Here is a 14,584-nt window from a genome sequence, read left to right on the forward strand (position 1 = left end):
GGACCCTGGGCCACTTACTTAAATGGACGTACTTCAGTTTCTACAACTAGAAGATGGAAACAATAAACAGTGGTGGCTACCTCACAAGATTTCTGTGGGCGAGGTGTGGTGGCTCACACCTGTAATGCCAACACTTTGGGAGGGGGAGGCAGGCAGATCATCTGATGTCAGATTGAGACCAGCCTGGCCAACATGGCGAAACGCCATCTTTAAAAATATAAAAATTAGCCAGGAGTGGTGGCACACACCTGTAATCCCAGCTATTTGGGAGGCTGAGGCAGGAGAATTGCTTGAACCTAGGAGGCAGAGGTTGCAGTGAGCCAAGATTGCGCCACTGGCACTCCAGCCTGGGTGCTGGGTGACAGAGCAGGACTTCATTTCAAAAAAAAAAAAATGTGTGTGTATGTGTGTGTGTGTGTATGTGTGTGTGTGTGTGTATATATACGTGTGTACATATATGTGTGTGTATATATATATAAAAAACTGTGAAGATGGGGAGTGGCTGAATATGTGTAAAGCAAGCAGAGCAGTGCCTGGTCCAGAGTAGATCCTAATAGTAGAGCAGTGCCTGGTCCAGAGTAAATCCTAATAACTGTGGGCTTTTAGGATTTTCATCACACAGACCAAGCCCAATGCTCCCTGAAATTCAGACCTTAAATTTACAAACAGAGAGATATGTAATCCTCCCTTTTAAATATCCCCTCGGACATAGTTTCAGACCTTTCTATATTCTGAAAACTCTTCTCTGAACGTGTTTCAGTTTGTCAGTGGCCCGCTTAAAATGTGCTGACCAAAATCGACCTATTCCTTATGTGACCTGAAATATAAACAATAACTGGGACCTTATCTGCCAGCTCTCTTGTCCCCGTGTCCCAGGCACCACACTCTCCTTATCTCTGCGGCTTTCTGTCCTCCTTCTGCTTTTACAACTGATTTTCTAAACCAAAGCATGGCATTTCATATTCAACCCCAATAAATGTAATCTTCTTAATTCCAGCCAGTTTAAAGCTTCAGAAAACTCATTTTTTTTATCCTACATATTAACTACTCCACAGAACTCTATGCATTGGGAAACTTTAAACTTTTTTTTTTAATCCCTTATCATCCTCAACTGACTGACAGACACAGAAATCTCACTTCAGGTTGACACTAATCATTGAGAGAGCCCTTTGAACTATCACTTAACCACATAAAGGTACCAATATTCAAACCATATTTCCCCATACTGCCTTCATGCAGGCACTGTCAGATGGCTCCATGAAGGCCAGATATATGACATCTATGCCTATTTCCTTATCTACCAGCCTGGCTACCCTATTCAAAGAAGGAAATGAGCTTAGTTTAATCGGCTTCATTCTTAGCGTACTCAAGCTGGCTTGTAGAACTCACTACTGTATGCCTATAGCTTGTCATGATAAACTTCTACAGGAAAAAATCCTAACAATTTGGGGTGGCCAGGGGAAATACTGTTACAGTTCATAGACTATTCTGCTGAAAAAAAGTGCTAACTAAAGAACTTTGTATATTATCCCATCAATAAATATTCTCCTAAAATGTACTAGCTCATCTTCCTGCCTTCATCCTTCCATAGTGAGCTATTGCCTGGGATCTTCATTCTCAGCGTTGATTCTACTGTATAGGCCTCTAGACATAGAAAGAATAAAAACAGGTGAAATCTGCACCCCTGAGATATTCTTATATGTGTTTTTTACATTCCTTTTATATACTACCTTTCTATCATCTCTTTTTCATGAAAAAAACAAGGAAGATTGATGGAATAGTTTCTGGCTTCTATTAATAGTATCAATTCTTTAAAGAATGTATCAGTACCCCATATTGTGTTAGTATTATTTTTGATCAAGACAATACAAAGACAAAAATTTGATAGATTTTTAAATCTATCATTCTGAGAAAAACCTCTGAAGTTTAACACGCTTCCAGACAAATTTTTATGCATATATATTTTACATGAAAAAAGTGAAATTGTCACAATGTGGATAAGAGGGGGTATAGAAAAAGGAATTCACCATGATTCTATCATATAAAAAATAATTAATATCAATTTTTTTATATTTCTGTCTGATTTTTGAGATTAAGGATAATTGGGTCAGAGGGTGTGTTTTTCATAAATCTTGGTAGAAACTACCAAAATTCTTTCCAAAAAGCCTATAATGCCATGAGCATGTATAAAAGTACCAATTTCACTAAACTTTTACCAACTTTAGATGGCACATCATGGTTAATTCTAATTTGCATTTTTATTAACACCAATACTAAAGATGTTTCTACATGGCTGTTCACTTAATTCATTTCTTATCTCTTTCTTTCCTTTGCCATGTCACTTATTGGGACACTAATGATTTTCTTATGATTTGTGCTAATTATTATATTTATCTGCTAATTATTTTTATATATTATACATTTATCAATTTTATAAGGACAGTTAACTCTTTGCCTAAGATATTTGCTTCAATTATTTCTTCAATTACTTTTTTAACTTAAAATAATTTTTATTTAGTCAAATACATTTCAATTTTCCTTGGTGTTTTTTCTTATTGTGTCCAACTTTCAAAAGTCAGTGGGGTGCCAAAACAATTACAAAATAAATGCAAATCAGGTGCTAAAATCATTTGGCCACACTAGGTTATAAATTTGTCAGCCATGCAATTATCATCAAAATGAGAATATAATTTTAAAAGTCCCACAGAGAATTCTGAAACATCTTATACTCACCCTGTAGTATAATAACTTCTGATTAGCATTTGTGTTGCACAAAGAGCTTTAAATTTGGTTTTCCTTTCTCCCCTGTTCCTTCATCGGTTTACTTAGAGGAACTGACATTTTTCTTAATGCTTCTAATACTGTTTTTAATCCAAAATTACCTCAAATATACTTTGTAACTATAGCATAATAAAAAGTAACATTCCAGGCCGGACGCGGTGGCTCATGCCTGTAATCCCAGCACTTTAGGAGGCCGAGGCGGGCAGATCACGAGGTCAGGAGATGGAGACCATCCTGGCTAACACAGTGAAACCCTGTCTCTATTAAAAATACCAGAAATTAGCTGGGTATGGTGGCACGCCCCTGTAGTCCCAGCTACTCAGGAGGCTGAGGCAGGAGAATCTCTTGAACCCGAGAGGCGAAGGTTGCAGTGAGCTGAGATCATGCCACTGCACTCCAGCCTGGGCAACAGAATGAGATTCCTTCTCGAAAAAAAAAAGAAAAAAAAAAAGAACATTCCTTGCCCTTCCTTAATATTTTTATTTACATTTGATAAATTATTACCTCTGTTTCCCTCTTACTACCCCTTACTCCCCAATCCCAACCTCCAATTCTTCATCTATTTTTCTAAATCTAGTTTCTAAAACCAGTTTCCAAGCAACCTCCTCCCATTATTAAAGTTGTGGAAAACATCCTCCATGGCTCTTTAGATAAAAGTGTATTTCAGGAAAATTCATATTTTAAGTTGGCATGTATCAGAATGACTTTCAGTTGCCATCACATATTAATTGGAAGCTAACTACTTCATTTTTATATCAAACCATTTTTTAAAATCTGTTAGAATAACTCTATTGCACTGGCTTTTGCAATTAGAAACTCTAAAGTTATCCATACTTTGGCACTGCTGAAGATAATCTGTTAGCTCTATCTTCTGTCTTTTCTTCTTTTATAGGCTTTACATTTATTGGTTATTTTTACATCGCATATAAATTGTTTGAATTTATTTTTTATTTCATTAATCCAAATTTATTAACCACTTAAAATGCTATAGACTATAATATAGGCCAGGCACAGTGGCTCATGCCTGTAATCCCAGCACTTTCGGAGGCTAAGGAAGGAGGATTGCTTGAGCACAGGAGTTCAAGGCTGCAGTGAGCCATGATCATGCCACTGCACTCCTGTCCGAGAGACAGAGCAAGACCCCATCTCTAAGGAAAAAAAAAAGAATATAATATAAATGCTCCAAAATATTTATTCCATTTTATTGTTTCTTAGCATTCATAATTTTAATGTTTTACTTATCCAAGTAATGCATAACATATGCTCATTATGAAATCTGAAGTAACAAGGTTTATTTAGAGCTTACAATGGAAGTCTCAATTCATCATAACCCTAACCCATAATTCCAGGCCAATTCCATAGTCATGTATAATCTTACAGAATTTCTTCACCAAATTTACATATCTAACTTTAAGACATGTATGTTTTAATTTTACATCAATGGGATCATAATACACAAAGTGTTCTACGAAGTGCTTTATTCCCCTCACCAATATGTCTTAGAAATCTGCATATGTTGGCACCTGCAGATTTATGTCACTCTTTTTAATAAGTATATAGTATTCCACAGTATGTATTTAGTGTAATTTATTTAATCATTCATTTTATTTACCACTTTTTTCAATATTACAAATAATCCTCCCCAAACATGTGTGAACATGCATCTTTTTGCACATGTGTAAATATTTCTATAGGATAGGTTCCAAGAAATAAAATTTTAGGATTAAAGTCTGTATGAATTAGATTTTTTGAAATATAACATATGTATTCTATATATGAATATGTATATATGCAGTATACATATTCATATGTGCATATGTGTCTGTATATATATACACATATGATTTTTAAAAATAAAATGGTAAAGATCATCTTCTAATAAAAAGTAACAGGTCCTTGCCCTATCCCACTCCTGCACTGGTAGCAACTCTTTTTAAACACTTTCTGTGCTCCTTTCTCTGGTTATCACTTCCCTAACCTCTATAAAGTATGCTACATAGCTCTTTCTTAATTTACCAAAGCTAGACATTCCTTATAGACCGTCTACTAGGACAAATAGGGATTTAGTTCATTTACACTTCCTGGCTCCTCTCTCTCACTCTTGTCACCATATTAATAGTTACTCCACTCTTTTCAGTTCCTCCAGCAGTCAACCCTGTAATGAGAAATATACTAAAGTCTCCATGTTTTGTTTCGTTACATGGGCAGCTGCTTAAATCCACACTTCATGATAACACCTCAGTGCTCTCATCCTTCCCCTCCCAGCACCTCCCATCCATCTCTTCCACTTCCATACCTACATCTCCTCGACCTTTACTGTTACAATAGGAAGGCTGGTAATATGGTTTGGCTGTGACCCCCACCCAAATCTCAGCTCAAATTGTAATAATCCCCACGTGTCAAGGGCGGGGCCAGGTGGAGATAAATAACTCATGGGGGCAGTTTCCCCCATACTGTTCTCCTAGTAGCAAGTAAGTCTCACGAGATCCAATGGTTTTATAAACGGGAGTTTCCCTACACAAGCTCTCCTGCCTGCTACCATATAAGAGGTGCCTTTGCTTCTCCTTTGCCTTCTGCCATGATTGTGGTCTCCTCAGCCTCACAATGTGGAACTGTGAGTCCATTAAACCTCTTTCCTTTATAAATTACCCAGTCTCAAGTGTGTCTTTATTAGCAGCATGAGAACGAACTAATACAGTTGGTAACATATACGCCCTGTTCTATAATCCTAAACTAGTTTTTAAAGTTGAAAACAATAAATGTTATCCAATTATTGTATCTATGTACATACTGTTCAATGATGAATATTTTATCTGCTAAGACTCCATTTCTTTTACTGGTCCAGTGTCATAACACCTGTGCTGCTTGATAAAACTGTACCTCTAAAATCCAGTTCCAGGATTTTCTACGTTTTTACATTTTTTAAGTTTGCAATCGTAGTCAGCATGGTAAATTGTTTTACACTAACCCCATTTGATGGTCTTCTCTGTGATGCCCCTTCCAGGCAAAAGATTTCACCAGGGAGGCCATGTTTGCTTTGGCCAATGAAATGTGAGTAAACTTACTTCTGAGTATATTTTAGAAGCCAGCAAATGCTCGAAATATTTCCTTTTCCATTTCCCATAGCAATGTTCCAGATAGTTCATTCTAAAAACTGGACTCAAGATGACATGACATGGGTCAGAGCTGCAGTCAATCCTCAAAGGACACGTGACATAAGTGTGAAATAAGCCTTTTTTGTTCTAAGCCATTGAGGTTTAGGATCATATTTACCAAAGCAAAACCAAGCTAAAACTTCATAGTCATCTTAAGTATTCTGGGAATCAACAGAAATATATTTTTAAAATACAAAAATAAAACTTTGTATTACTAAGTAAGAAGCAGAGCACTGAGGACAAAATCTCAACTCCTTACTCATCCTGGTCCTAGCCTCCCTCTTCTCCTTCATCTTCCACAGCAGGAACCTTTCTCCGTATACTCTAGCTAATGGGGTCTTCACCATCATTTGCCTTCCTTGAACACTTCCAGCATGCTCTCTTCTCAGGATCTCTGAACCTGCTATTCCCTCAGACTAGAATACTATTCCTCCAGAGCTCATGGCTGGCTCCTTCCTAGTTTTTAGGACTTAGCACAAATGTCAGGGTTTCCCTGACCAGTTATTCAAGACTGGTAATCTCCTTCCCACCTTCCGCCTGGCAAAGGCTATAAAGGTACCATCTTTTCTTCATCATAAGTCACTCTTCAGGCTGGGCATAGTGGTTCACACCTGTAATCCCAGCATTTTAGGAGGCCGAGGTGGGCAGATCACCTGAAATCAGGAGTTCAAGACCAGCCTGGCCAACATGGTGAAACCCCATCTCTACTAAAACTCCAAAAATTAGCAGGGTGTGGTGGCGTGCACCTGTAAACCCAGGTACTCAGGAGGCCTTGGCAGGAGAATCACCTGAACCTGGGAGGTGGAGGTTGCAGTGAGCTGAGATGGCACCACCACACTCCAGCCTGGGTGAGGAGTGAGACTCCATCTCAATAATAATAATAATAGCAACTCATTCTTCAAATTATTTCATTTTTAAATTTATGGACTGATTGCTTACCAAAATGCAAGCTCCATGAGAGAGGAGGCATGTTCTCCCTTGTATCAGGAACAGCACTTGGCACATAGTAAGTACTCAACTCTATTTCTCAAATAAATGGATGTTTAACTAGTTCTCTGACAGGATAGAAGAACTCAAGAATTACTGATATTGTTAGGATAGTGGTTCCCACTGAAATCTCATGTTGAATTGTAATTCCCAGTGTTGGAGGTGGGGCCTGGTGGGAGGTGTTTGGATCAGTTCAGGAGTGATCTGGTCATTTACAAGTACACACCACCTCCTCGCTTCTCGCTTCTCTCTCTCTCTCTCTCTCTCTCTCTCTCTCTCTCCCTCTCTCTCTCTCTCTCTCTTTTTCACTCACTGGCTCCTGCTTTTGCCATGTAAGGTGCCTGCTTCCACTTCCTTCTGCCACAATTGGGAGCTTCCTGAGGCCTCCCTAGAAACAGATGCCACTATGCTTTCTGTACAACCTGCAGAACTGTAAGCCAATTAAACAATTATTTCTTTTCTTATAAATTACCAGTCTCAGGTATATCTTTATAGCAATGCAAGAACGACCTAACACAATTACTATTGATGTTTCAAACATTCAGATAAAATAAACTGTCAGAATAAACTTCAGTGGAGTGTTAAAATTCTGTTTATAGATCTTATTGAAACAAATATTTTAAATATATTGGTAATAGGAGCTCTTAGTAATATTTTTATTATGCATATATTTTTGTGTTAGAGCTTTAGAGCTTTTTAAAAGAGAAATTATATATGTATTTAAAAAATTTAATGGCAGCATCAAAATGAAAGACCTACCTGTTGTTCACATCGCTGTCTGATGTCCTCTAGTTGCCATAAAAACTCCTTTGATTGTTTCTCACGAAGAGATTTGGATCTAGTTAGATCTGCTTCCACTTTTTCCATCTATACAATTTAAAAATCAAATGTTAATTTTTTAAACAAAAAATTGTATTCCATGTTTTTGTAATTTGTCCATTTGTTTAAATGACAGATTTTAAACACTTCATCAATAATAATGATGAATTTAAAAGTATTAAAATAATTAGAAATTTATCGATTTATTTTCATATATTTTAATTATTTAAGGAGGGAAATTAAAATTGGTATATAGTTGACTAAATTCTAATATTGCAACAATAATGTAGTGAAAATGTAATTTAGGACATTCTAATATTTATTTAACAAAATTTAAGCCCTTTGTATGTGTTGAATGAGATAAAATATTTCCAGATCATATCTCTGATGAGAGACTTATATTTTGAAAATATAAAGAACTTGTATAGCCCCATAATAAATGGATAACTAAACTCAATTTTAAAATGGACAAAGAGCCTGAATAGATATTTCTCTAAAAAGATACAGAAAAGGTCAAAAAGCATATGAAAAGATGCTCAACATCACTATCTTTAAGCAACTACAAATTAAAACAAAAATGGCATATCACTTCATGCCCCAAAGGATGGATATAATAAAAAAAGACAAATAGTAACACATATTGGTAAAGATGTAAAGAAATCAGAACCTTCAACACTGCTGGTGGGAATATAAAATGGCCTAGACATGCTGGAGACTGTCTAACAATTCCTCCAAAGGTTAAGCAGAGTTACCATGCGTTCCAGTAGTTCCACTTCTAGGTAAGAAATGAGAATATATATCCACAGAAAATTTTGTCTACAAATGTTCATAGTAGCCTTATTCATAATATCCAAAAAGAGGAAACAACCTGAATATCCATCAGTTGATAAATGAATAAACAGGACAGTAGAATATTATTCAACAATAAAAAGGAAAGAAGTATTAATACATGTACTTTGGGAGGCTGAGGCAGGAGGACCGCTTGAGCCCAGGAGTCTGAGACCAGTGTAGGTAACATGTAAGATTGTGTCTCTACAAAAAAGAAAAAAATTAGACAGGCATGGTGGCATGGGCCTATACTCCCAGCTATTCGAGAAGCTAAGGCAGCAGGATTGCTTAAGCCTCAGGGGTTGCAGCTGCAGTGAGCCATGATGGCACCACTGCATTCCAGTCTGGGAAAAAGAGTGAGATCCTGTTTCAAAAAATAGTAAATTAAAAATAAAATTAAAAAAACTAATACATGTTATAACACAGATGAGCCTTGACAGCATTAAGCTAAGTGTCACAACAGACCACATACTGTAGGATTCCATTTATATTAAATTTAGAATAGGCAAATCCATAGCAACAGAAAACAGATTAGTGGTTGCCTAGAGTGAGATGAGGATCTGAGAGGGTAACTGCTAAAGGGTATGGTGTTTCTCTTGGGGAAGATGAACATTTTCTAAAATTGATTGTGATGATGGTTGTATAACATCCTGAACACATTTTTAAAAACCACTGCATTGTACACATATGAGTGAATTGTTGGTATGTGAATTTTATCTCAACAAAGCTGTTATTAAAAAAGAAAAGAGAAAAAGGAAAAGCCAAAGACTCCACCACACCCATGAGGCCTCACATAATCTAATCCCAGTGACGTCTCGGAGCTCATCTCTACTGCTCTATCCCACCACAAGCTCCACAGACCACCTACTTGCTGCCCAGGCTATAATATGTCAGAAGTGCTCTCACCTTGGGGTCAAGAGGTTCTGCCTGATACTCACAAAGCTTCTTTCTCAAAGTCTTGAGGTTTTATTTAGCATCACCTTTGTACTGAGACTTCCCAGACCAATTTTGAATTTTACATTGCAATTCCCTAGCCCCTGAGTCCACCTAGTTCCTCATTTCCTTGCTTTGCTAGCCTTTTGTTCCACAGGATATATCACCTGCAGATTCACTATGTAATCTACATCTTCATTAGGGCTGTTTGTAATGTCTGTCTCCCGCAGCATAACATCACCCCATGTTCGTCAGTGATTCATTCATCAGTGAAATAGTATCAACCATTTATCACAGTGCCTGGCACATACAGGGAATCAATAAGCACTAATCAAATGAAAAAAAAAAAAGATTGTACAGTGTACCCAACTTGATTCAAGACTTGCTGAATTTAAAATTTTCAACATTTAGTTCCAAATGCTTTAAAACATGCAAAAAATGAGGAAAAGCATGTTGGATCTAACTTATTCCATCACTTTGTCCATGTTATGATCAGATGCTCTTTTACATGCAATAAGAAAGAGATGTTCTTACAGTCATGAAAAAGCTCTCCATGTCAACAACATGAAAATGGTGTCTTATATTGAAAGCAGTGCAGTATTTTATTTGTCTTTAAACCCCTGCACATTTGGATATAACTTAAGAAAATATTTTTTTCTGAGGTAATTAGCAGTTAACGTGGCAACAATTCTATCACTGGCTACTTTATATTACTTATTATTCTGCTTCACTGGTATGTGGAACTATTACTTTGTTCGACTCATACACAATGCCTTCTTTCAGGTTACCTTTTGGTAAGCACTAAGATTAGTTAAGACATGAATATTGGAGGAAATGAACTATGAAAAATGCTTCTTTCACAGTTTTTCACAATATATTTGAAAAAAACATTTCAATGCATTTATTCAGACATGATTAAACTTTAAGGTTCTAGGAACAAAGATACTCAGTGAAAGACAACCAGTTTCACTGCATGAGAACAAAATGCGTATTACCACCTACCACTGTGTCTAACACCACGTTCCAGTTTCTGGTTCTTAACACTGAAGTTTGAATCATGCCCTCTAGATTATGGCATGATATTTAGCACCTAAGTATTTCTTTGTAAATCCCAAGTACTGCAATCCCAAAAATATTATGTCATCAGCGTAAAATTCAATTAGAGTTCTAACATTACTGAGTCACAAGTAATCAGTATTGTGGTCAAGAATAAACTTAAGGAATTATTAAAGGAAGCACAGTCAAGCAAATTTTGTTTTTTTGTTTCTAACTCAAGACTTTGGTTTCAAGGCTGTCTCTCTCCTTCAATGCTTTTCACATTGGACCCCAAGTGGAAGGCTCCTTAATTGGTCCTCAGTAATCAAGGCTTCAAAATCCTTGACATTTTCCAAGCAAGCCATGGCTGTTCTTGATTCTAAGGCCTTTTGCCCATCACACTATCTGGTAGGCCCTTTCATTTTTTTTTTTCCTTCCAGTCAGTCTTTTCAAGGTTGACTCAAGTTTCCCTTCCTCTCTAAGGTATTCTTTAATCCCACTAACTGAATAAATGCCTTCCTTCTCTCTATGCTCTAGGACTTAACATCTTTATTCTCCTAATATATTGTGTATTTCTCTATAAAATTGAAGTATTTCAAATGTGTAAGCTTTGTTTAGTAATCCAGATCATAAGCCCACAAATAAAACAACTATGACAAATAAGCCTTTCTTTTGTATATTAATAGCTGCCATGGTACGCAAAATAAAGATAAACTGAATTCTTAAGGATGATGAGGAGGGACAGCAAGGTGGTGGAATAAAAGTTCCTCAGATCCAGTCTATTTCATAGAAATACAACTAGGAACCATTCACAGACGAGAATACCTTTGTGAATATTCCAGAACTTGGGAATGAGGCTAAGAAATGCTCCTGGATCACAGAACTGACAAAAGTCACATTAGAAAAATAACAGAAATGGTTTCACGTTGATTGTATCGTCCCTCCCACAAACCACCAAGTGCCACACAGAGAGGATTCCCCTGGGGCCATGATTTCTACAGTGGGAAAGAGAACTAGGGGTGTATATCCAGCTTTCCCAGTATTCCAAGATGCTTGGCAGGAGGCCCACTTCTGCATCACCTTAAAAGGAACATTAAGAGTATCAGCAGGTCTAGAACATCTGAGATGAGATAGAAACAAAGAAGGGAAAATGGGGTTCACAGCAACCTCTGCATTCTGGTCAGTGGAGACACCCAACCAGAGAGACCAACAAATAGTATCACTGAGCAGGAAGCATGGCTAACAGATTTGCCAAGCTCAAGTCCCTACCCAGATTTGCCACACAGCCTCAAAGTTTGGCATACTTCCCCAGGCTGAAAGCCAAGCCCAAATCCTAGCATATCTGCAGAGCAGAGCATGTAGTCCAATCCAATCTTAGCAGTGATTTCTCCTGTCCAGCACTGGAGCCCAGTCTGAGGCACAGGCAGGGAGGCAAGCCTAAAATTACACATAACTGTGGGCATCACATCTGACTTTGCCCATCTGAGTGGCTGGCTAAGAATCAACCCCAGAGACTTTGCCAGCTTTGGAGTCTGGCCCTCTGCCCCATCTAAGTACAGATTTCAGGCATGAGTACCACTATGCCAGGAAATCCAGCCTGCAACCTTGCCTAATCAGAGGTTATCACAGAGCCCAGCCAGCAGCTGTGTTTGATTGTGCAGCCTAGCCAATGGTCTCAATGAACTTTGAAGCACAACCAGGAGCCACATCTGACTTCATTGAACAGGCAGCAGCGCATCCTAACTAAAGAACCCAAAAGCAAGATCTGCTTGCTCATGGTCACTATCAGTTAGTCCATCCAGAATCCTAGGCTACACTAAATATTGAAAGTGTCCATCTCCACCAAAGGACATCGGCAAAGGCCAAAAGAGGTAGCCAATTCATCAAATGCACAGACATCAAGGCAAGGACACAAAGATTACAAAAAATCAAGGAAATATGACACCACAAAAAGAAACTAACACAGCTCCTACAAGGAACCCTAAAAATATGAAGGTCTATAAAATGATTGACAAATAATTCAGAATAATCCTTCTAAGAAGATCATGAATGTATTAGTTTGTTCTTGTACTGCTAAAAAGAAATACCTAAGAGTGGATAGTTTATAAAGGAAATGAGGTTTAATTGGCTCACAGTGCCACAGGCTGTACAGGAAGCAAGACACTACCGTCTGCTCAGCCTCTGTGGAGGCTTCAGGAAATTTATAATCAAGGCAGAAGGCAAAATGGGGAAAAGGTGCATCACATGGCTAGAGCAGGAGCGAGTGAGAGAGTGAGGTCAAAGGTGCTATACACTTTTAAAAACCAGATCTCATGAGAACTCCCTCACTATAACAAGAACAGCACCAAGGGAATGATGCTAAATCATTCAATGAGAACCCACCCCCATCATTCAATCACCTCCAACCAGGTCCTAACTCCAAGATTGGGAATTACGATTTGAAATAAAATTTGGTTTGGGACACAGATCTAAACTATATCAATAGAATTATAAGAAAATATGGAGAGAAAATTAAGTGAAACTTGAAAAACTATATACAGACAAAAAGTTTGACAAAGGAAGAGAAATTATTTAAAAAAATAGAAATCCTAGAGATAAAGAATACAATAACTAAACCAAAAAATTGTATTGAAAGTTTGAACATCAGGCTCAAACAAATAGAAGAAAGAATCAGTGAGTTCAAAGACAGAACATTTAAAATTATCAAGTCACAGGAGCAAAAAGAAAAAAGAATTAAGAGGGCTTATAAAGATTATGGGACACCATCAAGAGACCTAACTATCACGTAATAGGAGATCCAAAGGAGAAGAGAAAGAAAAAAGCATATCTAAGAAAATAATGGCTGAAAGCTTCCCAAATCTGGAAAATGATGTCAATATCCAGGTACAGAAAATTCAGAGGTTATAACTGAATTTAATCCAAAGAGAGTTCACCAAGACACATCATAATTAATTACCAAAATAAAAAACAAACAAAGAATTCTGAAAACCGTAAGAGGTAAATACATATCACATACAAGGGAGTTGCAACATGGCTATCAGCAGATTTCTCAGCAGAAACCCTGCATGCCAGGAGACAGTGGGAAGATATATATTCAAAGTACTGAAGGAAAAAAGCTGCCAATCAAGAATACTCTACCTGGCAAAGTTATTCTTCAGAAATAAGAGAGAAATAAAATCTTCTCCTACCTCCATATTCCCCACAAAATACGGGAGGTCATCACCATGAGACTTGCCTTATGAGAATTACAAAAAGGAATTATTTAAGCTGAGAAATAGTCACATTCATATGTTAATAACATAAAACATGAAAGTAGGTGATTGATCCAAGATGGTCGGTTAGGAGGAACTCGGGATTGCAGCTCCAAGAGAAAGCACAGAGGGTGAGTGGACGCCACATTTCCAGATGGATTTTTACTGCCCACAGACCAGGAGATTCACAGGCAGAGGAGCCCCACGGGTTGCCAGCGCCGCTGGTCTGACCGGCGCGGCTGCTTGGCCTGCGCCCTGGCCCAGTGGCTCCCTGTGCAGTGAGCGAGACTGAGTCCCCTCTAAGCCAGCAAGGGGAGCTGAAATGGGGAGCCAGGCCAGGAGATTCCCAGGCAAAAAAAGCACCATGAATCTCAGAGCCATGGCTTCAGCCGACGCAGCAGCTCCCGGGGCAGAGCAGATGAGACAGTGTCCCCTCTTGGCCAGCAAGGGGAGCTGAAACAGGGAGCCAAGCCAGGAGATTCCCAGGCAAAAAAAGCGCCATGGCAAACACAAGCTCTGTGGAGGAGGGGCGTCCTCCATTACAGAGGCACCCTGCAGGTCCCAGGGCAATCTGCCATAACAAAGGCAACCTGCCACTACAGAGACTCTGTCACTACAGGGGAGGGACAACATAGCGGAAGCAGTTCTAACTACACCCATACAAACAGGACTGCAGGGAAGTTCACACGGAAGCTGGGCAGAGCCCACAGCAGCTCAGCGAAGCCTCTGCAGGCTGAGTGTAACTAGGCTGCCACCTTGTGGACAGGGAAAACGGCAGCAGCACAGCGGAAAATC

The 14,584-nt window shown here is 38.3% G+C and overlaps 1 protein-coding gene across 11 annotated transcripts in view; it reads right to left on the reverse strand.

The window, feature by feature from the left end:
- CEP112 (centrosomal protein 112) overlaps window positions 1–14,584 on the reverse strand; it is a 664,691-nt gene that overhangs the window by 386,314 nt on the left and 263,793 nt on the right. For all 11 annotated transcript variants that reach the window (XM_064369449.1, XM_064369448.1, XM_064369450.1 and 8 more), the window contains one exon: window positions 7,683–7,790. In XM_064369449.1, the coding sequence (XP_064225519.1) occupies window positions 7,683–7,790 (108 nt within the window). The remainder of the gene's footprint in view (window positions 1–7,682; window positions 7,791–14,584) is intronic.

This window comes from Aotus nancymaae, unplaced genomic scaffold (genome assembly GCF_030222135.1).
Source record: "Aotus nancymaae isolate 86718 unplaced genomic scaffold, 86718_ANA_hifiasm-v0.15.2.pri h1tg000089l, whole genome shotgun sequence".
Lineage (NCBI taxonomy): Eukaryota > Metazoa > Chordata > Mammalia > Primates > Aotidae > Aotus > Aotus nancymaae.